The sequence below is a fragment of the Anoplopoma fimbria genome, chromosome 24 (genome assembly GCF_027596085.1).
Source record: "Anoplopoma fimbria isolate UVic2021 breed Golden Eagle Sablefish chromosome 24, Afim_UVic_2022, whole genome shotgun sequence".
Classification (NCBI taxonomy): domain Eukaryota; kingdom Metazoa; phylum Chordata; class Actinopteri; order Perciformes; family Anoplopomatidae; genus Anoplopoma; species Anoplopoma fimbria.
The window spans coordinates 15,297,873-15,325,337 of record NC_072472.1 but is presented as its reverse complement, the minus strand read 5'-3'; the positions used below and the strand labels follow the sequence as shown (position 1 = coordinate 15,325,337).

General features: G+C 39.7%; 1 protein-coding gene across 1 annotated transcript in view; it reads right to left on the bottom strand.

Moving 5' to 3' along the window:
• Positions 1-21,858, bottom strand: part of LOC129113505 (actin-binding LIM protein 3-like) — a 39,052-nt gene extending 17,194 nt beyond the window's left edge. Inside the window, exons 1-7 of the mRNA XM_054625837.1 lie at positions 21,840-21,858; positions 18,430-18,594; positions 7,213-7,396; positions 4,256-4,368; positions 2,610-2,736; positions 2,114-2,207; positions 1,588-1,675 (exon numbers count right to left, since the gene is read on the bottom strand). Coding sequence (XP_054481812.1) covers positions 1,588-1,675; positions 2,114-2,207; positions 2,610-2,736; positions 4,256-4,368; positions 7,213-7,396; positions 18,430-18,594; positions 21,840-21,858 — 790 coding nt within the window. The remainder of the gene's footprint in view (positions 1-1,587; positions 1,676-2,113; positions 2,208-2,609; positions 2,737-4,255; positions 4,369-7,212; positions 7,397-18,429; positions 18,595-21,839) is intronic.
• Between the last annotated feature and the right edge of the window lie 5,607 nt (positions 21,859-27,465).

Below are 27,465 nucleotides of genomic sequence, written 5' to 3'. Positions count from 1 at the left end.
ATCATGAGATTGATTGCATGTGTGTGCGCATGTGTTGTGTGTGCATGTGTTGTAATTTAGTGTGCCTCACGAGGGTGATTGCTCAGCCGTCCTACATGTCTGAAGTCATCAAAAGGAGTGCATGTAACCTTGGGGCAGCTCTCCGGAGCTCAGCACACAAGCAAACACACACCTTCATTCACATGCAGACACACAAATGTGCAGGCAGATTCACTGGTATGCACGGAAAAATGAAGCTTGCATATATTCCCAGGCATAGATTTATACACAGACAGACTTTAGTTACAATATGCAAATTCTTAGTTTTATTGTTGGTTGTGAGCAGGTGAGCAGCAGAATGTCAATGGGGTGAAACAGGAGGTGTCGACTTGTGTGGCGAGTCTGTGTGTCAGCCACATGTAACGGTACAGTAGCTCTACATTTAATCTGGATTCAATTATATGTATATGCACTATTTGAATTTCTTCTTCCATTTCACCCTTATCTGAAGGAAACATTTGTGCAGTTTAGAATTGCAGCGCTCTTATTTTCATGTGTGGCCTGTTTACACAACCATATCTCCTTCAGTACAGTTTGTTCATGTGCATCTCATTTGCATTAACATCATGTTTTCTCCAACATATCAGACATGTTGACATTGTATATATTAACAAAATATTCACAGCCAACATTTTTCTTTCTTCCTACAATATAAAGCATACATATTTAAGCTTTATTGTGGTTGAGGTATGGCTAACGGGCACATATTGATGCCATTTAACGATAGTAAATTATATGCATATACATATTATGGCCAACATTACTGTGCATTTCCTCCTAAAAATAATTGTAGTAATTTGTAGGACATTTGGTTGGTATTTAAGCGAAATGCATTTAAATACAGGTTTGTCCCACATGGTCAATAAGGTTTGCCAGCGTCCCCATGTCAACCTATTTGATTGCATGAATGATCTTATTAACTTTAATTACTATTATCTATTTGTAGCACAGAATCTCCTGGAGGATTAAATTTAAACCTCCGGCGAAGTCGGTTTCATTCAGATTAATTGTGTCAGGGGCAGCGCAGAGTAATGGACACAGCAGAGGCGAAGGTTGAGTGGTAATTGACTCCAACCCTTGTGTGTACGAAGAAAACATCAGCTGGGGGACAGTGTGTGCATTTGTGTGTCTTTTCCACTGATTGTGGTAAAGAGTGGTATATGTGAGATCAATGAGCTATATAACAGGGCTTTGTTAAAAGCAGTCACTTATCAGGTGACCATATATATTCTACAGCTTTCTAACTCTGTGACACACACACACACACACACACACACACACACACACACACACACACACACACACACACACACACACACACACACACACACACACACACACACACACACACACACACACACACACACACAAGTGCACACACAGGCCATCTGGATAATTTCAGGGTTCATCTAATTCAATCTTTAGGCCTGTAAGCTGTATATATGCAGAAGCCCATTTGTATCACAAAACCAAAAATGAATTCTATTGGTTTTAGATATATTGTACAATTTGTCAGGCACTCCCCTCCTCTCCTCCACCCTCACTCACCTGTAAGGTACATTTCCTCTCCTTCCAGGAACATCATGTGACATCGGGCACACCTGGCACAGCTGGGGTGATACCGCTTCCCTCCAGCCTAGAGGAGGAGAACAGGAAAGGAAAGGAAACGTGAGAGGAAATAGAAAAAGCAGAGAGAGACTACAGCGGATGACACAAATGAGGAAACCAGAACAAAGTGGTGATAAGAAATAGAAAAAAAAGGAAGAGGAATGAAGAGAGGCGCGATAAGAAATGGAACAGAATGAATAGGAGAGGAGATGGAAGAGTGTCGCTTTGTTGGTTTTGCAAAGCTGCTTCGTCGTCAGTCAACACTTCAGTCATTTAAGGAGGGACAGCTGCGTTTTTTCGCAGCTTTTTATAGACGGACACACACAGAAACTGGCATACAGGCACATAAAAACCCACGCTTTCCTCCATAAAGACACACACAGACAAAAAATATGCACATTTTCCCTCTTTTTCCCATCTGTCTTTAAGCGTACACACATACCAACACGTGGAAAAACACACTCACCTCAAGTACTCTGCCGCTGATGTACCTGTTACAACTGTCACACCTGATCCCAAACTGAGTGTGGTAGTCAGCCTCACAGTAAGGTATCCCGTCCCTGACAGGGCAAAAATAAAAGTTTCACTTTGAATTCCCCTGCTGGCTTTGAGCAACTGTTCCACTATTATTTATCCGTTTTTTGATATAAGAGTCGGACACATGAATCAACTGGAGCAAAAACAAAGCTTTTCATTGTGACTTCTAAGTAATACTGCGTCTAGTTGATTCAAAGGCTGATGGTATAATTGTCGGTTATTTTCTTGCAAATAATAATGGATAAACACAGGTGATGGTGAAAAAAAAATCATACTTTTCTATGATTTGCCACAAGAAGAGTAAGTAACTTTCTTAAAGCACACTGGTCACATAGATAGCTTCAGATATTAGAGAGAAAATAGTTGCTATTGGCTCAAACATAACTACAGCAGAGACTGAACATATGGGGGATTAAGTCACCTACTTGCTGATGTACTCTCCAGTGAGTGCACAGCCGCATGTTCGGCATTTAAAGCAACTGACGTGCCACTGTCTCTCCAGAGCCAGCAGAGACTGACCCTGTTTGATCTCCTCGCCACAGCCTGCACAGTCTAGAGGAGCAGAAAGGAAATGCAGCCATGAACACAAAAAGAAGATAAGAGCAGCTTCACCGTTCTGAGCTTCCACTCTGTCCTTGTCTTTCTGCTCTGCCAACCTCTCATCCCTTCTCTCCTCCTTCCTCTCTCCTCCTCGTCCCTCTTTCCTGTCGTTATAGTCACACTGTCTTTGCCAGATGGAGCTACAAGAACCAGGCTACAAGACTACCTGGAGCAGCAGGCCACCTTCTGTGTGGGTGTGTGTGTGTGGGTGTGTAGCTGCAGGGGATGTTGCTATGTTTTGCAGCGTTCAGCAGGTGGACAGTGGACATCTGCGGTGTTTATTTCACCTCTAGGGGAGCAAACAGTCTTACATGTTGGAGGGATCACTTAGATTTAAGTCATTTTAATTAAATATCTGTAGGCTATATGAAATGATGGCCACAGATGATCGTTGCTACTAAATGGTCAGCAGATATGCATTATTTTAAGGTAACTGCACAGCTCAGGTGTTGCATATTTATTGTGTAACACTGCTATTAAAGGAGAATGCGGTCATATTTTTCCTAAAGACTAATACAAACAATGAATTGTCTGTGGAGCTAGAGCCTGATTATTGTTCTGTGCCAGCCGGCAATTGTCTGAAAACCTCACAGAGATGCACTGGGTGACATGTCCCTTCATTACCATGAATATGAGCGCTGTGGTTTACTTTCATTCACTCCTATTTACACTTTTTTGCTGATTTAAAGCACTCACTACAGCACTTAATGTGTTTTATTCCACAGATGGAAACAGTCAGCAACAAATACACTATTTACTCTGCAGTGCATCGGGTGTTGTAAGAAACTACGTAACCTTTTTAAAGAAAAATGAAACTTTATATCTGTGAACAGTTTTGAAAGATTTGTGTCGACAGTACAAACCCGTGCTCTAGTACTCAAGATTGATCTGGGTCTCCAGACTGGTCTCAAACGATTTTTTGAAGGTCTAAGCCCTGCCTCGGAATAAACCGCATTTTTACTCGTCTTGTCTGATGTGATTTTATTTCAAGACCGCAACTGCATGGATACCACTGAATTGCCTATGCATTCGTCTTATTTATTTGTTAAAATCAGTACTGTGATTGCTCATAGAAAACAAAAGAAAAGCCCCATTTTTTCATGGTTATCTTTTACATACACACACTCTGTGGGTGTTTGAATGGGAATGTGGATCTTTTAGATCTTGACTCGCTCTGCCTTGGTCTTGACTTCATCCCAACCCTTCAAAGTCTTGATCTTGTCTCTATCTCGATATACTCTGATCTTGGTCATGACTCAAAATGTGAACTGAATTGATTGCTGGCATGTAGCTATGGTACCACACAAGCTTCCAAAAATAACACAACTTCTCTTCATGAATTGTTTTTGTATAACTGAATTATCCCTTATACAGTGTATTTTACATCACTAATTAACAGTGTAAGTATGGAGTGGGTCAGGGTTAGGGTTGCACGTGTGTGTGTATACATTTGTGTGTGCTTGGTTCTTACAGCTTGGTCCATGGACCTTGACGGGCTTGTCACTTTTCAGAGTGTGTGAGCACTGCTGACATACACACTTCTTCCCACAGAAGGTCACCCTGTCTCCAATTGGGAACGGACTCCTGAAAACACACACACAGAAAGTTTGAGTAAAGCTTTGCAGATGTGGTGTTGCATAAATTCTACTTGGGTCAGTTCACCCAGAATATAAAATAACATTTCTTACTCCCTATTGGTGCAGTATCTGTCTGTGTAGATAGATACAACAGGTTTTTTCGCAGACATTTTGACAAATGCAACTGATATTTTTATCCTAACATAATTGGTTTGAATGGAATGGCAGCTGGGGTTTTCATAGCACTGAAAAAGCTGAGATTGAGGAGTATTTATGTAGTTTAACACCAGTAGGAGATTTTTTGTTGTTGTTTTGTCCCAAAGAACTTTCACTGTTTCTCAAAATCTGTTTCTCAAAATCAAAGTAGATCAATGGACCTTCAGTATCTAACAATATATGTGATTATCTTTCAGGGTTCTTCCCAAACAAAGAAACAGCAGTGGAGTGTGGTCCCCAATATTTCTCATATTTGGTTGCACCAACACATGCACATTATTTTTCAAAGAATATGTTTTTAGCAGACTGGACTGGAATATTAATGCAAAGAGGCATTGAAGTATAAATCAAGACAAACAGTAAATGTCTTTTAGCCTGAAGGCCCAGCTGTAGTCACATAGTGTGAGGGCAGAGGTGAGCATCTGCAATGCAGCCACAGCTGAATACAATTTTTTTCATTGTACACAGATCTGTATCCAGATCACAGCCGAGATGTCCAAAACTCCTCTGGTAGAAAATAAGAAAACTGCAACACACAGGCTGATAAATGATAAAGTAGCTGCTACTGTTCTACAGTCACTTCAGAAACACTGGAAGTTCATCCTGAGTACATTTGTGATTCAACATTGTTTTGTGTCGTTATCAATTATTAGTAGTATGTTCTCATATATAATTAAAGATTTTTTCAACTGATCTGTCTAATGCCAGTGAGAACATTTCTAGTGTTTGCATCCTGTCAGTAAACAACCTTAGAAATGATAGCAGGTTGCCACCCTGCATGTGTAACTATGGTGACAAGGCCATGCATCCATCTGATAACCAACTTCTTTGCTACGATGCAACAACTGTACTAAAAGAGAAACAACTTTGCAATAGCTTTGCTATAGCTGGAAAAACAATGACATTACATTAACTAGAGGACCTTTTTTTGATATCTGTTTAGTTGCTACATGTCACATTGTCTAGTTGATGTCCCACACATTGGAAGTCAAACTCAATATACTGCTCAGCTGTATATAATGCTACATGTCCGCTCTATTGGTTTTAGTTCCACACTCACATCAGAGAGGTTGTTGTGAGAGTTCGGTCAATGCTTGGACAAACATTCATTGGAGAGACACAATTTCTATTGCAATATGCTGACACAGACATTTTCAAAATGAATAAGCTTCATTCAAATTTCAGTAAAGTGTTCTTATTCAGTAGAGTGGGTGCACACACAAACACATCCACACAAACACACACAAATGGGAAGATTAGAAAAACTGCCAATATAAGCAACCCAAAAACCTAATGATCCATCTCTTCATCTAACACTCTCACTGACAGTTTTTTATTATTATATTATTATATTTACTGTGCAGCTCACCAGTCACACTTCACTCACCAGTCAGTGAACTGAAGCCAATACTGAATTTATATGATATATAATACATAAAGGTATCTCATCATCTTCTTGCCTACACTGAGGCCCTTACCAGTGTGGGTAATTAATTGGTACTCTGCACCATAAAGCAGAGTATGCTTTAGGACGTGGCTACCTTGTGATTGACAGGTTGCTACCACGGCGTTGTCCAGTTGAGGAGTTGTCTGTGTTTTCATCTTAGAACTTTTACAGTGTGTTTCCAGTTCACTATAGTTAATTGTAACATTTTTAGTCGCCTAAAAAAATTAATTTAAGGCTCCAAAACAAAAGTCCACAAACCAAAAGGTGATGTCAAAGTGATTACTTTCACTTCTTATGTACAGTCTATGAAAATCCCCCTGGTGATGTCATGTTGAGTTAAAAAAATTAGGGAGCTTATTAGAAAGGCGTGGTTGAAGGAAATACGCTATCAACTTGCATTATGGGAGTTGTAGAGTCCAGGGTTTTTAGGTTGTGACCCATATTAGGTTTCATATACTCAAACTCAGGATAGCTGCCTTGGTTTTGATCATTCCTCTTTAAATCTATCTCTGACAAGCTCCTCAAACTTTAAGGAGGTGTGAGGCTAAATCACCAGAGTACCCCTTTAACTCACAAGATAGTAGGCACTTCATTTGCCATTTACTATCAGTAAAAAAACAAATCTATCAAAGGCACCCCGCAATAAACTTTGATTTGTTACTTTTAATTAGCTATAACAAGTTGTATCGACTGTGAAAGTTTCAATTAAAACTTCGCCGACAGTGTTTCTTAGCCCTGTCAAGATTGTGCAGTAGCTTTGGTGTATACTGGTCAGTGATACCAAACAGACACAGGGATTTACTGTTCCACAGCTCTCATATCTCATTGCATTTTAATTGTAAAGGGCCACCTGTGGTATGCAAACATTTGTGAACAGACTTGCAAAGTCATTAAACCACAGTATGTGGGGCTCTGTGAGAATCTCATCAGTTGTTTTTGTATTCACAAGTTTAGATGAAGCAGTGCCAAGAGGATCCCTGACGACTCCACATAGAGCTGTAAACAATGGTGCTAAAAAATATTTAAGAAATATTTAATTCCAATTCTCCTTCTATTACTTCTACCAATGCAACCATACTATGTTTAAAATATATTGTATTCCAGTACTTTAAATGAATTCCCAGAGCAGAAAAAAAGGATGTTTCTGAATTCAAGGCAAGAAATTACAGGAGTATGTTGTGACTATACCTGCAGATGCTGCAGACGAAGCAGTGCGGGTGGTACGTCCTCCCCAGGGCAGATACCACCTCCCCAGTGATGTACTGTTCACAGCTGTCACACTGGGTCCCGTAGAGCCGCTGGTAGTCCTCTGTACAGATGTACTCGCCGGAGTGGTGGAAGAAACCTGAGAGCACCAGATCACAGCTGCAAACTGGACACACAGAGAGGGAAAAAACATGTCATTCCTTAGAAATACAAGGAGAGAAAACGGTACAGTATGTAGTCGCTGTGTGGCAGCGTTGATATAAACTCATTCTCTAAAGAAAAGCTCTACAGCACAAAAACAAAAATAAGGTCAAAAGAGCTGGTCAGATAAGTAGTTTGTATGCATCATGCATTTCTCATCACTGAGACAATTATTCCTATAATTAAATTAATACATAAGATCCCGATGTATGATACTATAATTAAGAAAGTTGAGTTGCCAGTCTGCTTTGACACAAACACCAGTGTTCATCTACAAATCTAAAAGTTTCAACTTCTGCAGTTGCATAAAGACTAATTAAGCATGTCAGTTGCAAAAATATGAAGACTTGATTTAATTTGATGTGAGAAAGGTAGAAACCTCCACCACTAGCTTAGCCTGGGGTGAGAGCTTTCTTGCTATAATCGGTTAGAAAGTCAGTTAGCTTACTATTTCAACTGATCATCAAATACTTCTAGTTAACTTTTTCAATTGTTCATCCATTACCTTTAGCTAAATATTTCAAGTTTATCCATTACTTTTAGTTAACTTTTAGCTTAGCATTTTAACAGTTAATTCATGTTTTTTCTAATTTTCCGCCAACTATTGCAACTGTTTATCCATTACTTTTGGTTTATTATTTTGACTGTTTATCTGTAACTTTAAGCTTATTTTTATCTTACTATTTCAACTGTTTATCCATTACTTTTAGCCAAATTTTAGCTTACCATTTCAACTGTTAATCCACTATATTTAGCTAACTATTTCAAATGTTTATCCATTACTTTTAGCAAACTATTTTAAATGTGTATCCATTACTTTTAGCGAACTATTTTAAATGTGTATCCATTACTTTTAGCTAACTATTACAACTGTTTATCTATTAACATTACTTTTAGTTAACATTAACTACTTTCGACTGTTTATGCATAAAATTAGGTAGTTAGGTAGCGTTCACCATTTCATTTGTTTATCCATTACTTTTAGCTAAATTTTAGCCAGTGTTAAACTGTTAACCATTTGAACTCTTCCTTCATACATTTTTGGATGCTTGTACCACAGGCCTTATTATTTCTGGACATCTTAAACAGTCCTGACAACTGTTGTATTTATGCTATTTACCTCTGTTTTATTTTCTCCCATACTTGAATTGCTGACGCTGTTGCTATTGCACCCACCATTGTTGCTCTTCTTCACCAATAATGCAGTCCACAACAGCATCAGTCTTACATTTTCACTTATAGAGAACTTATTAAATACAGTCTATGATAGGGAAGTTTAATGAAACAGGTACATTTAACTATATAGAAAGTCTGATTTAAATGTATATTTAAGACAAACACTATGTTTATTTTTATACAACTGGCAGCCAGGTTTGAGGGTAGTGAACAGTACACATGGCAAGTATTTAGCATGTGTGTGTGATAGTGGAGGGGGTGGGGTTGTTACGAGTGCAATCTGTTGTTCCTCCTGACCTTTAAAGGGTTAATACTCTAATCTGGTTTTGAGGATTAGACCAGTAACCAACTAATCTGTTCATTTTTTTTTTTACAGTACGTTTTGGTTGCCTGTGCATGTAATGTATGAAAATATGAGCTATGTGTGCCTGAGTGTAAACCAGCTTTTGTTAATAAGAACCTGCTTGTGTAGTGTTTACACACCAGAAATATGTTTATATGCATCTATGGAGTGTAGTGTGATGGATACATGTCCAGGCAAAGGGACACGTGAGCGCTCCCACTGTGTTAACTACATACACTGACAGCATGATGTATGGCTTTTATATAGCAAATGCAAAGTCCTTCAGCCAAATGATTGCTTCTGGTGCAGCTGTGCTGGAGGATGACGTGTTCTCTGCTGAGCTGGTTGGTTAGATCGTTTAAAAAGGAGCTGAACGATGATTTACTCCAGCTATAAGGGAGGCAGGGAGCTTTTTCTCACCTTCCATCGGTTGTGCTCTAAACACTATATAACAGCGATTCGAGATCCACAACAGATTTTTTCATTCATGTCCCCTAAATTAATTGAATCACTCAAGCTATCATTGTCAGTGCCATGCTTTACCCATTCAGCTGTGCACAAGTCAACATATCTGTCATGTTCTAATCTGTAGTGTACAGCCTCAGCCAGGGGATGTTTAAACTGCACCATGACACAACCTGTAAATACACTAAGTTAGACGTTTGAAAGGCAGCCAACGGATCAAAATATCTGACAGTGAATTGAATGTCTGGGCTATAATTAAGCTAATGGCTCTAAACCCGATGGAGTGAATGGATCTGATCTGATGAGAGCTAGTGTGTTAAGTGGCTCAGACAGAGAAAGAGAGAGCAGAGAGAGAGAGAGAGAGAGAGAGAGAGAGAGACACTGGGGAGCAAGACAAGCAGTCCAGCTGCCTAATGTATGTGTCTATTGGAGCCAACCTGAGTCCTATGGACAGTAAAGTAACATTTAAGTGAACTGTAGTTTAGATTTCAACATATAAGCCTGGAGCCAAACCCATGAATCTTTTGGTTTTCATTTAGAGAGAAATACTTTTAATAAGCCCAAAGACCATGGACTCATGTTATGTATGTATTATTGTAATATTATGTAGATATTAACTTGGTGTTGTGTTCACTGCACATTTTGTCACTGGAGTACCTGCAATTACATTACATCCACAAACTGCTTCCCATAAAAAATACCATTATTGCCAAGAGCCCCATAATTGTAAAGTACAGACAGATTGTTGCATCCAGGCAAGTTTATGTGTTTAGCACCTTCCAACAACAAGGCACAAAGGGCTTTACAAGTGACATAAAAGGCATTATTACGGGAAATGAAAAACCAGTATTATGGTATTCTCCTTTTTCTTTTTCTGATTATTTTTGAACTATGCTAGAAATACATTCAACCAGGATGGAGCTCCTACACATTCCTCACTGTATTTAAACTGTAGTTCCAGGATTCTACCTGCAGGACACAGACCAGTCTAAGTCCTTTTTCAGCATACATGTTAAAATTTGTTTCTAAGGAGGTGATTTTTAAATACAGATGTTGTGCTTTTAAGTTAATCTTCATTATTGTCTAATAACAGAACAATATTCTTACAATTGTGTTAGTTTGATGGAATCCATTTATACATATGGTAAATAAAAACTAGAGCATCATTCTCAAACAAGGGAAACGCTGTACAGTATTTTTGTTTTCCCCCTCCGTCTCCGATAATTGCAGTCTTGTCATGGCAAATCTGCTGTCGCACAACTTCGAAATGCCAGCCTGACCTTTATCGGTCTGCCTGAGACTAAAGCTGGTCACAAAATGATGTTCAACAAGATTTTTTCTTACTACCCACTGGGATTCAGAAAATGGAGTTAGGTGGTTTTCAGCCAGCTTTGACACCATGATATATACAAACCTTCATATAGATAAAGATACACTCTTTTTCTCTGTTTCCCAGAGACACACACACTTGAGGATGATAGCCGGGTACTTTTCATCCCTTTCCACTCTGCTGATAGCATTCACACATTCATCACTGTCTTAATGGAAAGCTATTAAGATGTGGAGGCAAACAGGAAAGAGAGGGAGCAGTTGAGGCTTGGCTGGTCTCTTGAGGGACCTCTGGTATATTTGGATTTTCAGATCGCAGGCCATTTTCCAAAAACTGTCCTCACAGAACAAAATCCATGCATGGACATTTAGACTGGCTGTGCTTATTGACATTTATTTTCATATTCAACTGAGATATTTTTTATGTCATCATTTTGACATTTCAAGACTTCCAAGTAATATTTAAATATAGGTCTGATCTGTTTTGCTCCTTGAGTTTCCACTTTAACTGGTGTTTTTATTAGACTAGTATTATTAGCCATGCTGATGACATGGCTCTAGGGAAGGCAAAAGTCTACCAGTCCACCAACTATTGGATGGATGCAATACAATTTTGTGCAGACATTCACACAAATGTGCACATTATCGAATGGCAGCATACTAACATACTAAATAAGAATGTTGAACATAGTTCTGATAAACATCAGGACATACGGATTGTCATTGCAAGCATTTTTGCATTTTGCTCAAAGCACAGCTGTGCAAGACTTTTGCTTTGCTGTCAGTGCATCTTCATTAGACGGTCATTAACCTATTTCAGGTCTCATACTGAAACTTTGCTCCTCGGAAAGATGAACTATTAGCAAAGCTAACTTGTAGACTGAAGCTTAATTGTCAAGAAGGTCAAAGACATGTCAGTCGCCTCCATGCCAGACCTTTCAAGAAAAATCCTCATGACCCCACATGACCTTACTCTGACATTGCCTGACCTCACCTGTTGCACCAAACTCTGACGTTTTTCCTACATGTGGTCTCTTTTCTGTGTACTACGTCAGCAATAACCGGACAGTTAAATAAAACAGCAGTTCATAGACAGCAGATTCACAGTAGCTAGTCATGGGTTTAAGGGAATTCAACCTTTACTGATGATTGTTTCTGTTGGACGGTTGAAGCGCTGTCAGAGAGAGTAACAGCATTTTTATGACCGTCTACAACCATCAAGAGAGTCATCCAGCCTCCACTCCGTCTCACTGTCTAGCACATCCATACTCAGTCTGTGTAGGGAGCGGTATAACTTATTCTCACCAGACAGAAATAACGATCAAAAGAGATTTTACGGGAAATTATTCAGGCCATATAATAAAGTTAAAGGACTGAGAAATGGCTCATGTGTAAGCCGTCATAGTGGATCAGTAAGAAGTGAATGACACCATCACTGCTCCAGTTTCAGTGGTTCAGTTAGCATTCGGCAAGTCCAAACAAGTTTTGCAATGTGGTGAGGGACCCCAAACAAATGAGCAGATTCAAGTCAAAATACATTTACGATTTAAAGATGGTGTTAGGTTAGGATTGTAGTCAACACAACAAATAACCTGATTATTGGCTGCTTTTCATTACAATAGTTGCTGCAACTGAGCCATTGTTGATGTTATTAGTTTTACTTGTGCTTCTCAAAATAAATGATCAAAAGTGAGAACAATAAAGAAATTTGAGTGCTATGATGCTGGCAAGCACTCAAGATTTAGGTTAACAAGCAAACATGTCAGTCACATCCAAAATATGAACAGGCCTTTCTTGGGTTGTCAATGTACCCTTGGCTTTTCAATGTTGAACTTGCTATGTTTCCATAATTTTTGTTTTGGGTTTCTGAAGGGCATACCAGAATAATCACAGGGAAAGTGCATGATCTGCAGGGAGACTAAAAAGTGCTTGAAACTTTTTCTTTATAACCTTAAATTCACAATCATGCTGCAAGAAATAGAATCAGACTATTTAACATCCCAAAATGAACTGCTTGACCACACTTTTTGCAGGTTAATTTTGCATATTTATTTGATGCAACTGGTTTGCCATAAGAAATATGTAATGTTATTTTGAATATACAGATATTTCAGGGGGAAAAATAACTAAACGTTTATATTGATTGTGATATTGTGTATTGATCATATGGGGTTTTCTTTATTCTTTGGTTGTTCTTTGTTTAATTGCAGCAAAAAGTTAAAGATTGTTTTAACTTTCTACTACAGCTGAGAGAAAGAAGTTGAGGCTTGTAGGGTAAGCAAACAGAAAGTTAATTCCATAAAAAAAGAAAAAAAAAAAGAAACACAAATCAATAAATAAAATCATGCCCAATGCATTTTCTTTCTCCTTCCTTTTATCCTTGTGTCTATCCCCTTCTTCATTCTCTGCTCCATCGGTTTCATTCATCACCAGCCGTCCTCTTCCCCTCCCTTCTGCTCATCAGGGGGGCAGGTTCAGCTGCAGTTCATTGGAGGCACTGAAGTATCTAAATACTTTTCTTCTACATCTGTTAACAGTGATTTGTAGCCTATTAGATTCAAGTGCTTGGGGTCTGGACGCACATGCACGCTAACAAACACAATTGGCAGAAAGTCAACAGATAATGATTTCTTTGTTTACCTGCCAGCGGCGCATGCACAGGGTGTAGGGAATGAAAGAGAGAGGCAAAAAGAAAGGATATAAATGAAGATGGATGCAAGAAACAAGAAGTCCTGGGGCTTGATACTAGAGAAGTTCGGAAACTATGAGAAATGCCTCATTTTAGGCTGGATCGGGTATCAGCTCATTTACGAAGCACAGAAACAACATATGTCACTCGCTATCTGATCGTTCAACAGAGATGAGAAAGAAGTGAGACTGCTCAATCGTTAGCTATTTACATTATTAGCTCTGAAAAAAAACGATCGCTGCGTCCCAAAACACTAATGGTAGCTAATGAATGAGCCATCTCACTTACTTCTTATAAATTGTGGCTGTACTTTAACAATTTAGTTGAAGAATGGTTATTTAATCCTTTAGATTTCATTTTTCAGCTATGACTGACCATCAAACTAGATAATAAATAGAATGAATATGGCATTCATTCTCTGTACGTATCTGTTCATCTTTTACAAAAGGTTTTACCTAAACCAGGCCATGCAACAGGGATAGCAATAATATCACACTCATAAATTTGTTTTTAACTTATTGTATGAGCTCGGTACTCAGTAACGGCTGATTCCTAAGTTCAGGTGTCGGTATCAGTATCAGGAAAGAAACATCTCTACTTGAAATGCATGTTGTCTGTCTCATCTTTCTGACTTAGCTTCCAGATACACAAGAAAACGTACAGGCGTGCACAGAAAACACAGCAGCACACTGAGCCGCTGTGTAAATGCTCGTACAAGGACACTCACAAAGGAGTGCCGCACAACTGAGCTGATACAGAGGTTAATGCTTCGCAGTCTGTCCTTGAAGTCTCTTCTGAAGAAAGAGCCATCTGTGACCGTCTGTATGGCTGAGCATACACTAATACTGATAAAACACACCGCTCCTGGTGTGCAAACTTCATTCAAAACCAAAGTGGGTCAGGCCTTGCAGTAAGCTTTACTTGGTAAAAAGAACCATGGGGCTGTTTTATATTCTGTTGAGAAGGTGAAGACCCTGCAGTTGTGCAATACATCCAAGTAAATTAAATGTGTGCCCGTTGTACATCACCTTCAAGGAGGGACTCTAACTGAAAATGATCCTATAAAAGTCTCCATAAATGGGATTGAAATGGTTGGATGCGCAGTGAGAATCAGAATATGTGGGATATTTGTCCTTTTCCCCAGGAATGACTGAGTTTGTTCTTTACAAAGAGAGATGCTGTAAGGTCACAGATGATGAACGTGGCTCAATTTTCTGATGCAGAAGAGGAGAGGATTATTTTAGACTCAAGGCTAAGACGAGACGTGGAGAAACGAGAAAGAAAGGCAAGATGGGAGTCGAGGGAGAGATTAGAGGAAGAGGAAACGAGAAGGCATCATATGTGAGGAGAAAGGGAAGCAGACGGCAAAGCGAGGGGGATGAGGATGTGGAAGTAGAGACTGGGGGACCCAGGGGAGGTATCAATGAGGCTATCGATCTATCCATCCAGTGCATGTCTGCCGTCCCGTCACTGTCTTCCCTCATCTATTCGTATCATCAACGTGGGATTTATTTTCTTCCTGAAGCTCATCTGCATTTGCATGAGTGTGATCAGGATGGACGGATGGATCAAAGATGAGGAGAGTGGGGGGGAGAAAAGGGAGACTCTAACAGTCTACAGTCTAACTGAGGGAGCGGTCGGTATAAACAGTACAAATATGTGCCACAATAAGAATTTTTCTACTTTGTTTGGACTGGTAGTATTTGCTTTTTAGAACTTACATATTAACATTTGGCTGGCAAATTGAGGAGTTACAACTGAATATTTGCATACCCAGCAGGACATGGCCATAATATTTCAAAAACTGGCCTGATTCGCTTTAAAACGAGGACATATTTATGAAAGTGTTGAATATTTTATGAGATTTTACGAGAACAGTTAGATATGAATTGCAGAGTCGGCAGTTTTAGTGGTTAAATTAAAAGTTTAAATTCTAAATGTCCCATGTGATGGGTTCACTTAAAAGAACTGCATGTAAGGAGGTTGGTATTATAGTTACTTTAATTAAAGGCGTTAAGCTGCTGCAGATGGCAAGGCGGTTGGGAAAAATGATTGTGAGACGATAAAGTTGTCTACTCATTTTGACATATAGTTTATAACATATCATCCCTTTATCCATCTTATATCCAGCTGCTGCATTAACAAAAAGAGCAAATACTCCTGGCTGGAATATTTTATTCTTAAACAATTCTCAATTGATTTTTGAGAAAATATATCACAGTGCATCTATTGAGATATACAATTCTATACAGAGATTCTACCCACATCGCTCACCCCTATAAGAAACAGATTTTTATAATTTAGTCACTGGTCTTATTTAAAAAAATCACACATTTTACATTTTAACAAACTCTAAACGTCTGGATCAGAGGGGTTTAAAACATTTTAGTTAATGTGAAGCTTGTCCTTATATCCAAAACACTTAAACTAAAAGGATGATACAAACAACAAAGTAGCTGTCCAATATTTGATTAACAAGACAAAAGTCAAGCTAGCAGCTCTGGGGAGCTGAACTTAGGCACAGTGGTGCTCTGAGCTATGTTGTATTAACCATTTTTTATATCTTAGTGCTTTAGCAGGCAAACAGCCCTAAATACAGCTATTAGCAGCTACAGTACAGCTGAGACGGACGCTGATTTGGTCCTAAACTCAAGTATTTGACAAAGAAAAGTTTTGCGAGGGTTGGCGCTAGATGAAAAGTTGAGGAATCAATTAGGAATCTATTGATTCACCCTAATTGATTCACCCTTGACCATTAATATTTGTATGAAATTGAATGGCAATCCATCCAATAGTTGTTTATTCAAGTTTGGACTAAAGTAGTGAACCACCAATCGACTGCTAGCGTGGATAAAACTCACCTTATAGTTAATTGTAATTAAATAGTGCCCACACCAACAAATACACTTAAAATCAGGAGAAGAAAATGTATGTATCAGGGTTAATTCTGTACTATCAAAACTTGAAATAACCTAAATTAGTCACTATGCTCCCCAATAACAGACAAAAATTAAAATCCCAAACCAACACACAGGGTTGCAGTGTCATGTCTCACTCGGCTTATCTGTTTTTATTTTTAATTTATCCCAAATCTCCTCACTGTTCTCCAAAAACAATCTCTTCAATCCTAAATAGCCACACTAACAGCAGATAACACCATTTACCAAAACAAAGACGCATTGTAACTCTCTGACATTCACAGCTACAAACAAAGCATGTGAGACAAAAGAGCCACAGAGAGGGGGAGGAAAGAATAAAAAAAAATAAGACGCCTGTGTACTAAAAGCTGACAATTTGATTCTTGTCCACTTCATCAGCTGATGTCTACTTGACATACGGGCCATTAGTGCAAAGTCATTAAGCCTCCTCTGCAAGATCGATTTTCCATAATAATAAATACTTTAATATCAAATGAAGGACACTTTCGTCAATAAGTCCAGCTTGTGTCCAGTCAGATGAAATAAGTGCTTTGATTGAGCAAACAAACAATCAAATCTGTTATTTCAGCTCAGGTTATTTTTACGATTTAATGTAGAAAACCCTCCTCGTTGGTGCTTTGTGGCTGGGTGCATTCAGGCGAAGCTACTGGCAGATCAAAGAGAAAGAAGAAGAAAACAGTGTTTTGGGACTGTGTGGGTCCCGGCCCTTTGAAAGGAGGTTAGCTGGTTGGAGTCTGACTTCGGGCTGAAAACCTGCTGACAGCACTGTTAGGCTAGCTGCTGACTCCAGACCTATATTTGTGAGATCTGTCCCACCTGCTCAGTGGTGGAGCTCAAACATGCAAAGACACACAAATACTCATATGTTTGCACACACACACACACACACACACACACACACACACACACACACACACACACACACACACACACACACACACACACACCTGGACAAAAGTAACACTGAGTGACACTCAACCTAGACTTTTGAGGGCTCAAAGAAAAGGGGAAATAGCTCAATGTTTTTTTACATTTATTTTTGTGTTTGAATTAAACAAACAAAATCAAAATGCTAACTGCCAAGATTCGTAGGTGCTGCAGGGACAGAGCAAGGCTAGCTGTTTTCCTCTGCCTCCAGTCTTTATGCTAAGCTAAGCTAATCAGCTGCTCATTCTAGCTTTTTATTTAGCTTACAAGCATGAAAGTCGTATCAATTTTCTCATCTAATTCTCAGCAAAAAAAAGTACATACCGCCTGACCCAAGATGCATGATGTATCAAGTGTAAATACCATATGGGCTTACAAGGATACTTAACTTGCTTTTGCAAACTGACAAGAGGCCAGTTAATACTTTCTAGGATTTGAGGTCATATAGGGACCGGACCTCTTTTGGGGAGGTCTGTTGTCTCCTTGCTAAGCACAACAAGTTCTATTAGATTACTTTACTGCTCTTTTAAGGCACTTTAGCCCATTATTTAAGTCAAGTTTTTGTGGTTTTTAGACATTACATGTGCACTGATTGTTGGACTTGCGTCATTGTGCTGCAGTGGCTGCTGGGAGATAAAGACCAAATCTAAAAAGCTTCTGATGTTTTAAAGATCAAAGATCTGTCAACCTTTCATTCACTGTGGAGATATCACATGTAACTTTTTGTTTTTGGTGACAGTGGCATCCAATTACCAATGCTTCTGTGTCGCCCAATGTTTCTAATAAAAAAACAGTTTGTCATCGACTCTGATCCCGGTGAAGTCATAGCTCAGTTTCTATTTCAGTGAAGCCATCATTGATTCGATTGTTCTGGTTCCTTCTTGTCTGAGTACTGGCAATTATTAAATATTTAATTATGCAAATTGATGTGGGTGGAATCCACACAAAGAAACACACAAGTCCAAGATAGAAAAAATAAATGAATATGAGACGTTGTGTGTGTGTGTGAGTGGAGAATGGATGCTGATGCAAGTGTTTGTCCATACGTATGCATGTGAAGAGGTGTTAATGTGCGCTGAACATACAGGAGCATGTTTGTGTGATTGTGTAGGCGTGTGGCAGCTTCTTACCTTGGCAGGTGAAGCACTGAACATGGAAGTGTATGTTTTTGACGCGCACCACCTCCCCACGACACACCTCCCCACAGCGCTCACACACGATGGGTGAATTTCCACGGCTTGAGAGAGGAGAGCTGCTGTTGTTGTTTCCTCCATAAAGGCCCGACTGGTACTGAACTGAGGAGAGGATAAAAACAAGTCACTTATTGTCATTTTGAAGCCCTTCCTTCTGTCGCCCTTTCAACTGAATTCAAACATCTGAACCGGTGACCAAAAAAAAATGTGGAACTGCCACGAAAAGATAAACCTTGAGATGCATTTGTTTTTTCAGGCAAGTTTCTTGTTACAGGAACATGTGACAGCTGAACACAAGCTTTAATCATAATGAAGTCTTGCATATGAAGTAGAAAACAAATCAGATCCTAAAGTTGACTCATTCTCAAACATCAGTACACATGTGTGTTTGTTCTCCCTGTCGAAAAAATACTCTTATATTTAATGCCACAAAAACGCTATGACAAACACTCCTGGTGAATAAATAAGACAAAAACACACAAATACATACACAATATCAAACACAAACATGATCACTCAATCGACTGAAGGTTTAAGGTAGACGAAGAAGGCTTAGTGATCGACTTTGTAAATAGTAGTGGCAACCTGGAAAGTCTGTTACTCTGCCAGGGAGATCAGGACGACTTACAGCCATTCATTATAAGGAAGCAGCTTAAGAGACAGGTGTAGAGAGAGACGGACACTAACTAACTGAGACACATTTCAAACTGATGATGGCCTTCAGGATCTTATAGTTGTCAGGAAATATACAATTATTCAAACATGTTTGTATTATTGATTTGCTACAGTAACTACACTTAATGTAGTAAACTGTAAACAGTTTTTATACTTTATTAGGTGAACACTCATACTAATTGCTTCTCCATTCACTTTTACTATGTTCAGTTCTTAATTTGTACACACTTGCATTGTACATTGCAACTTGTGCACATGACAATAAAGCTTTGAATTTTGAATCTTGAAACATACATGCAGAACATGACACACACACACACACACACGCACACACACACACACACGCACGCAATATGAGAGACAGAAAAGGGCACATGGGGCTGTTTTGGGATTACACCTCTTACATCCTCGCTTATGAAACTGGTCAAATCCCTTTTAGAAAAACAAGTAATTTCTTTATGCTGTCTAAAACACACACACACACACACACACGCACACGCACACGCACACGCACACACACACGCACAGAGCTATGTGTCATGGTAGGACAGTAGTCAATAGATGTAACTGACACAGCATATATGATCAACATTGATTTAGATTTCCTGTAACAATCAACTGAACTCTATCCAGTGCTGAGCAATGATTGTACTGTATTCTAGCCAATTCAATTACATTACAGTTAATGCTGCTGCTTCCAAGAGTATTATGCAATGGCAGCACACACACACACACACACACACACACACACACACACACCCTCACACGACATGCCGGCAGGTTAAGCTGATGAGAGAGACAGAGTTGTAGATCTATAAATGTTTTCAGGAGAGAGAGAGAGAGAGAGAGGAAGAGAAAAAAAAGGTAAAAAATGGGACAAAAAGATTACCTTACAAATTCTACTACCAGTATGTGTGTGTGTGTGTGTGTGTGTGTGTGTGTGTGTGTGTGTGTGTGTGTGTGTGTGTGTGTGTGTGTGTGTGTGTGTGTGTGCACCACAGAAGCTGGCATTGGCTCTGTAGCCAGATGGCAGCACAAGGACTGGAAGCACAGACATAGAAAGCCACCTGCATGTTTGTGTGTGTGTGTGTGTGTGTGTGAGCAAGAGACAGCCTGAACGTGTTCTTTCGTTTGTCTTTGTTATTATTAGTAGGTTTAAATGTTGTTGTTCTAGTTTACAGTGGATGTAATTGATGAAGGTGACAACATATATATGTACTACATGTACTTTATGTGCTTCAATGTGTGTGTGTGTGTGTGTGTGTGTGTGTGTGTGTGTGTGTGTGTGTGTGTGTGTGTGTGTGTGTGTGTGTGTGTGTGTGTGTGTGTGTGTGTACATTGTCTTAACACAACGTACACCAGCAGCCACGTATAATGTCAGGAGCACACACACAACACAACGTCCACCAGCAGCCACTTGTGACCCCTAAAATAAATGTCGTCTTGTGACCCCTCGACACGTTCATTTCACTCTGAGGTGGCCTCTTCAACTGAAGAATGATATGCCCTTCTCAGATTTATATTTTGTAAAATTATCCATAAACTCATGAGTAAAATCATTGAGTAGACTCACCAAAAAAAGGAAATTGAATATTATTTGCCTACATTTCTGCAGCGAGTGGCTTCAAAGTCTGCACTTTTTGACAGCAACACTTTTTTTTCCCCTGATCTTTTACCTTGTGACTAAACAGCTTGGATAAAAAACAATAAGGTCTCCTCTAGTGTGAACCAAACCAGTCAGCTAAAAGGAAATCCTTTTTTGAGGTTACAGTCGCTCAGGTGGGGCCCCTCTGCTACACTGAAGTATCCATAATTGCATCAGAGTTTGGCCCCGCCGGAGCCCTTTTAAGGTTAAGCTTCTCTCTTAGGTGAGAGCTATAAAACTGAGTGGCTGCTAGGAGGAGCGAGTTTTCACTATGTCTGCAGAGCCGCTTTTGTTTTTGGGAAATAGATTTGGGGATTAAGGGGTTTCACATTAATGAAAAACATCCTTATGTGGTTCTATGTTTAGACATTTGGACATATTAATACCTGCCTGGCACAGTGTGGACCAAAGATGTGCAACTTGGTCTTCAGGCTATGTAAGAACAGCGGGCTTCCTTTCTTCTCTCCAAAATATCTGTAGCTGTCACAGACTCTGAGTGTCTTACCTGACTACATTTGATTGCGATAATTACTGATTAACAAATGAGATATTTATTGAATAAAAGGATGGATGAATTTAGTGGAGGTCCTGTGACAGTGGAAAGTCCTCCAGTGAAGTAATCCTTGGTTGTTATCAGAAGCACCGAAATCAACACTGCTTCCAATCATCGCAATGATGAAAAATACTGATGAATGCTGACATATATCAAATACACAATATCAGCCTCTGTCTCTAACCTTCGTGGACAGAGAGCCGGAGCTAATAACATGATGAAATACAGTGTCAATGAGTGGGTCAGTGATCAATAACCTCAGTGAAGGGCTGTTTTATGTCTACTTCAGGTTAAACACTCCCAGGACATCATGGTATTGATTATGCAGCAGCAAACATACAAACACAGACTCACATGAAAACATACACATAGCCTGCAACTGTGCATCTCACTGGCACACACACACTTACGCACATGACACACACACACACACACACACACACACACACACACACACACACACACACTGCCTACCATTGGTCGGTCCACTCATGATGTGAAGTGGAATTCAAACAGCTTGAACGATAGTCCTCCTCACAGTCTGTATCTGTGCGTTAAAATGAAGCTTCCAGCTGCAGGACATCCAGATATGACCGGGCACTCCGGTCAACTCTCTGTGTCCCTGTCAGACTTAGATCTCTCCCTCCCTCTCTCCCTCCCTCCCTTATGTCTCAGTCTGGTAAAGGGTTTTCCCTGCTCCTCCCGGCAAGCCGATTAGACGTCCAGGCGGCAGACTACTCTGTACCTCTCCACCCCTGCGTAAAGGCAGCCGGTCGAGGAGTTAAATCGAAACTGACTGCACCTTCCTCCTCTTCCTCACGCCTTCAGCCTCTTCAGTCTCTGTCTCTCCCACCGACACAAACACCCCCAGCTGTCCTCCGGATCGGCGCAGAGGCGTCCATCCCTCCCCGAGCAGCCAGTGCGCTCCCGCAGACGCCCTCACGCTGGATGGTGAGTTTCTGAGGGTTTACCAGAGAGAGACTCCGGGCCGTCAGAGCGTTTCGCACCGGGCAGGACGAGCTCCGTTAACGGGGCGAGAGCGCCACATAGCGTCTGAGCTCCAAAAACAGATATATCTGAACGGACAAGCAGCCATGTAGTCCTGTTTGGACCCCCAAACTAGTCTAGGGGAGTGATCATTTTATTTTACTGTGTGTTCTGTGTGTGTATATATATATATATATAAAACAAGTAGTTTTACTCTTTTTCCAGTAATGAAGGATATTGATTAAACCACTGATAATGACTGTGATTTATTTCACTCGTTAATTGACAAATACACATGCTTAAATGTAACTCCACGGACGACCCTGGACAAAATAACAAGGCGAACAGACAAATAAAACCACAGTAGACTACCCCAAAAGAAAAGTGAATCTTAAACGTGACTCCCTAACCACGCGAAGGACAGAAGGATGGGTAATGGCAGCTTTTTACTCAGGGGCTTCCTATTAAGGCAGTGGTTCTCAACCTTTTTTCAGTGATGTACCCCCTGTGAAATATTTTTTCAGCCAAGTACCCCCCTAACCAGCGCAAATATTTTTTGGTTGAAAAAAGATGTAATACACAGCACTGTGCCATCAGTGTCTGATTTATTAAACTGTCAACACTGAAGATTGCATTGTGGCATTGAATTCAGTTCATGAACTTACACTTATATTTTATTGAATATTTATCAAATAACTATTTTGAAAGGATTTTTGAATGGATGCTAATTTTAAATATATTCTTTAAAAATCTCAAGTACCCCCTGGAGTGCCTTCACGTACCCCCATTTGAGAACCACTGTATTAAGGGACCCATGGTAAAAAAAAGAAAGGGGAAATTCATCGACTAAATTTAAAAGCAGAATCACAACAATTTGACAATAGTCTGACAATAACATACAAAAGAGCCATAAACGAAGGCCTGACAAAATAAGAAGCTTTTACAATTGGCATGCAAAGGAGGCGTTCACGTGCAGCTCCTCCGCATTTTTAATAACCACCAGGTGGCCTGTGATTGGCTGCATGTCCCCAGATCCACCAGCCAATAGCACCATGGAGGATAAGGACCAGGCGCGTAGGCCTATAGAATGTGAGCAGCAGCACAGCACATTCACCTGTGGGGGAATATAAGACTCTCTAATGGGATTTGAGACTTGTTTTCTAATTTGGTATTTTGTCGGTCCTATGTGGTATACATGTAATATTCCTGTAATATTCAAATCAGTAAAGTGTGTCTATGGCTCTCAATAGTCAGTTAATGGCTGTGTGACTGCGGGACACCTTAATCCTATCTCATAGCTTGTCACTTTAATAATCATATAATATTTTATTACCATGAGCTAAAGTGAATTTCGCCAAAATCAACACTAAATTGAATTTAAATGTGCTGTTCCAAAAATGTTTGACAGAAAGAACACCGTTTATATTGTTCATAGCACGAGGGAACTTGACCTCATAATTCAATTTGAATCTTTGTTTGTTTCATCGTATCTGATTGATCCAAGATTTATACATAGATGGGAGAACAAAAGATTCACAATGACTGAATAGACCACAGATTATCAGCCACAGTGGCTACAATGAGCCAATTATCTGTAGATACAAAGAAACACCAAAGGGTGGCAGCACAAGTTAAGACAACTCTGAAACAAGAAACACTGCTCTGAAGGGTGTGGAGTCATTTTATTGTGTCCTATTAGGGAAATGTCAAAGTAGAACACAAAACTAAATACATGGGATGCATTCTGGATAATGTAGTGGTGTCAAATTTACTACCTAGCCAGAATTGTAATCCATTGAAATATTTAAAATTCAATAGTCAGTACAGACAATTAAAATCAAATAAATTGTAATCTTAACAATATCCCCTTTTTAAAACAACAAACTGGCATCATTAGATTTCCTTGTCACAAGTTTTCTTGTTGTTAAAAAACATAATTCCAGTTTGAACACTGGCGTTCTCTCTTGGAAACAAAGGCCCTCCAACACAAAAACATGTTTATACAGTTACCTCTCAGTCTGTCTTGGCTCATGTCCCTGTAAATTAAAACAATGTGCAGGATACTTCCTGCAAACACTGGTACACCACCGACGCTTCCTAATGCCTCCTCCGCAAGAGGTCAAACGTTTAAGAGCAAATTTAGTACAAAAATTATAATACTAAAAAATCTTAATTTATGAAAATGAAAGTAGAATTGTGGTGCATTTCTGAACAGAATCTGTCAAAATGCAGTTTATTGTTTGTGATGTGTGTGCTGTGGCTTTTCTCAGTTTCAGTAGAGGTTTTAATCCTTCAATAAGATCCAAGCAGTTAATCTGTGGCCTTTCTGCCTCTCTTGTGCTTTCAGACTCAGACTCAGACCTCAGGTCTTGGCTGATGCCTTCAATCGGAAGTAAACATGCAGTTTGATAAATGACCCATTGTCATGTCTGTCTGCCTATTAAAAAGCATTTGCCACACAATGGGTTGTTTCCTCAAAAGAACATTATCTGGCAACTACATTGTGTTAAACGTACTTTGTGTGTGTTTGTGTGTGTGTGTGTGTGTGTGTGTGTGTGTGTGTGTGTGTGTGTGTGTGTGTGTGTGTGTGTGTGTGTGTGTGTGTGTGTGTGTGTGTGTGTTAATGTGAGCATAGAAAATTATTTAAATCAACATTTTAAACTGAGGCTTGAAACAGGTTGTTTAAAATCACATAGGGCATTAGAGTTCTAAATACTCCCTAAAACTGCAGGCATCTTTTCTGTGATTATGCTACATAGATCTACAACGTTTGGCTTGGCAGTAAATGTCTGTTGTCTGTGAAAGCTGAAGTGACATTGTTTCTAGTCGGACCACATGCAGCTGAACGGAAAAGTTGAGTTTGTGAATATGGTTTATGTGCACACATGTGGACTGTGAACAAAAGTAGCATCAACCACATTTTGTTTGCGTGAAATAAGAAAGACAAATGTGAGTCGAGATTTGATGAAACCATCAATGTCAGTAAATCATTTGCACATTAAGTTTAGTTACAGTAATATCAGGCCTTTACCCTCCGATTTTATATTGTGCACTACCAGGTAAGAGCCGCACAAATACAGCACGGCACTATCATGATGAGGGCGCTGCTGTTCCAGTGCCAACAGGTAAATAATTGCGTTTGCACATGCAGTATAAGAGCTTGTTGATGGTGGAGGGGCAGACAGAAACATAAAAAAAGATGAAAGAAAAACCCATGGTGCATTGCCTGATCCCCCTCTCAGGCAATGCACCACATCCTCTTGGACAGGAAGTAACACGCTTTATAGGAAACATGGCACAACACCAGCCTATAAATACCTTTGCAGTGAGATCTAGAAGGAAATATCTGTCTCCTTATGAAGACAATGCAATTGAGAGCAGAGAGCTTGAACCAAAATAGTAAAATTTCAGGCCAGAAAACCAAAACAATGAGATGGAAAACACGAAACTTTCCTGAAGAGCTGAGGGGAAATGCAGAGTCGGGGGGTTATTTTGTGTGTTTTGTCAATATTTATTAATTTATTTGTCCCTCTTCTAGGCTAAAATAGGTGTCACCATCCCTGATTTGTCTGATGCTTCAGCTCAGATTTTAAAATGATCAACTTAACTTTTACTGACCCAATTTAAAGGTTCTCTATACCATATTCAGAGCATTAATAGAGCATCAAACAACAATTAGCTATGTGAAGTTATAGTCCAGTAATGTACCTGAGAAGAGAATGAATGATCGCTCTCCCTCTGTGTGAGTTGTTATCCGAGCTGCTCTGTGCTTTGTTGACATGGTCGGGCCGGCCGTACATGCTTTAAGTGCATGTGAGTACATGTGACGTGCCCCACTGGCCAGCTAACGCTGCCACAAAGATCACAGGATTCATCACTCCTCCAATTTCAAATGCCTGTCTGTTTTCCTTAACAGTCCAAGTCATACTGGGATTTTGAAGACATTTATTGTTAAAAGCCTGACGACACAAAAATATGAGAGAAGATGCAGTAGTCTTTTGTTTCACAGCATGAGGTACTGATGGTTTGAAAATAATTCAGTTTATCTTCGCAGTGAAGGCCTTTACACACTGGGGGCCTTTTTTGTTTCTTTTGTTTCGCACGGCAATATATTTTATTGGCCTATTGTTTTGAGGGCTTTCACATAGAATGCATTATACAGGAAAAAATTGACATAATTTTTGTAGGATCAAGGTCAGTTTTTCTGAGCTTTCACATAGCAAACCAACCAATCAAGCTGTGCGGAACAGACATTTTCGAAATGTACACTGTTGTGTTCAACAACACGAAGGCTCCGTAGTCCTAACAAAGACTTCTAACTTTATTATTTGTTTCAACCTTGACAAAGACAGTACTTACAAGATCCACTCCTAATGTTACCTTTCACAATAAAAGCCATAGACAAACATAGTTCACCGTGTAACTGTTAACTCAGAGCATTTTGCTTAAAGGAACTTAACAAAACAGCCTACAGTAGTTTACGCTATACAACAATTTACCTCTGGCAGACTGCCAGACGCTGCCCTGGGTCAATAGGGTCCAGGTAGTTGGACCTCTGTCTGGTTTATTTAGCACACCCCTGTGTGTAAAGGCCTTAAAACTGGATATTGCCAGTGTGTGTTGATCACAGTGTGGAGACACAAGTATGTACTGTATATACAGTCAAATTAAGGAAACTCACCTCCCATTTGCAGACAAAAATTCTGTCCCGGTTTCAGTGTCAAAGGTCCTGGTACATGTGTGTGTGTGTGTGTGTGTGTGTGTGTGTGTGTGTGTGTGTGTGTGTGTGTGTGTGTGTGTGTGTGTGTGTGTGTGTGTGTGTGTGTGTGTGTGTGTGTGTGTGTGTGATTGTGTGTTTGTCAGTCAGGAAATGTTGCAAGGTGAATGTTGGGTCACTGTCATTGTGTGCTTGGATGTCTGAGTAAAATCACTGATCTACGCCCCCCTGCCATGATTAAAGGGTCATAAGTGGACTATTTATGTCAGTGTCCTCAGGCTGTTAGACTCCTAAATTAGGATATATATATGTGTGTTTTTCTTATGTAGCAAAATGGGACTACAAAGTGCATTTGGTTGCCCAACCCTGTTGCACAATGACAATAAATTAACCTTG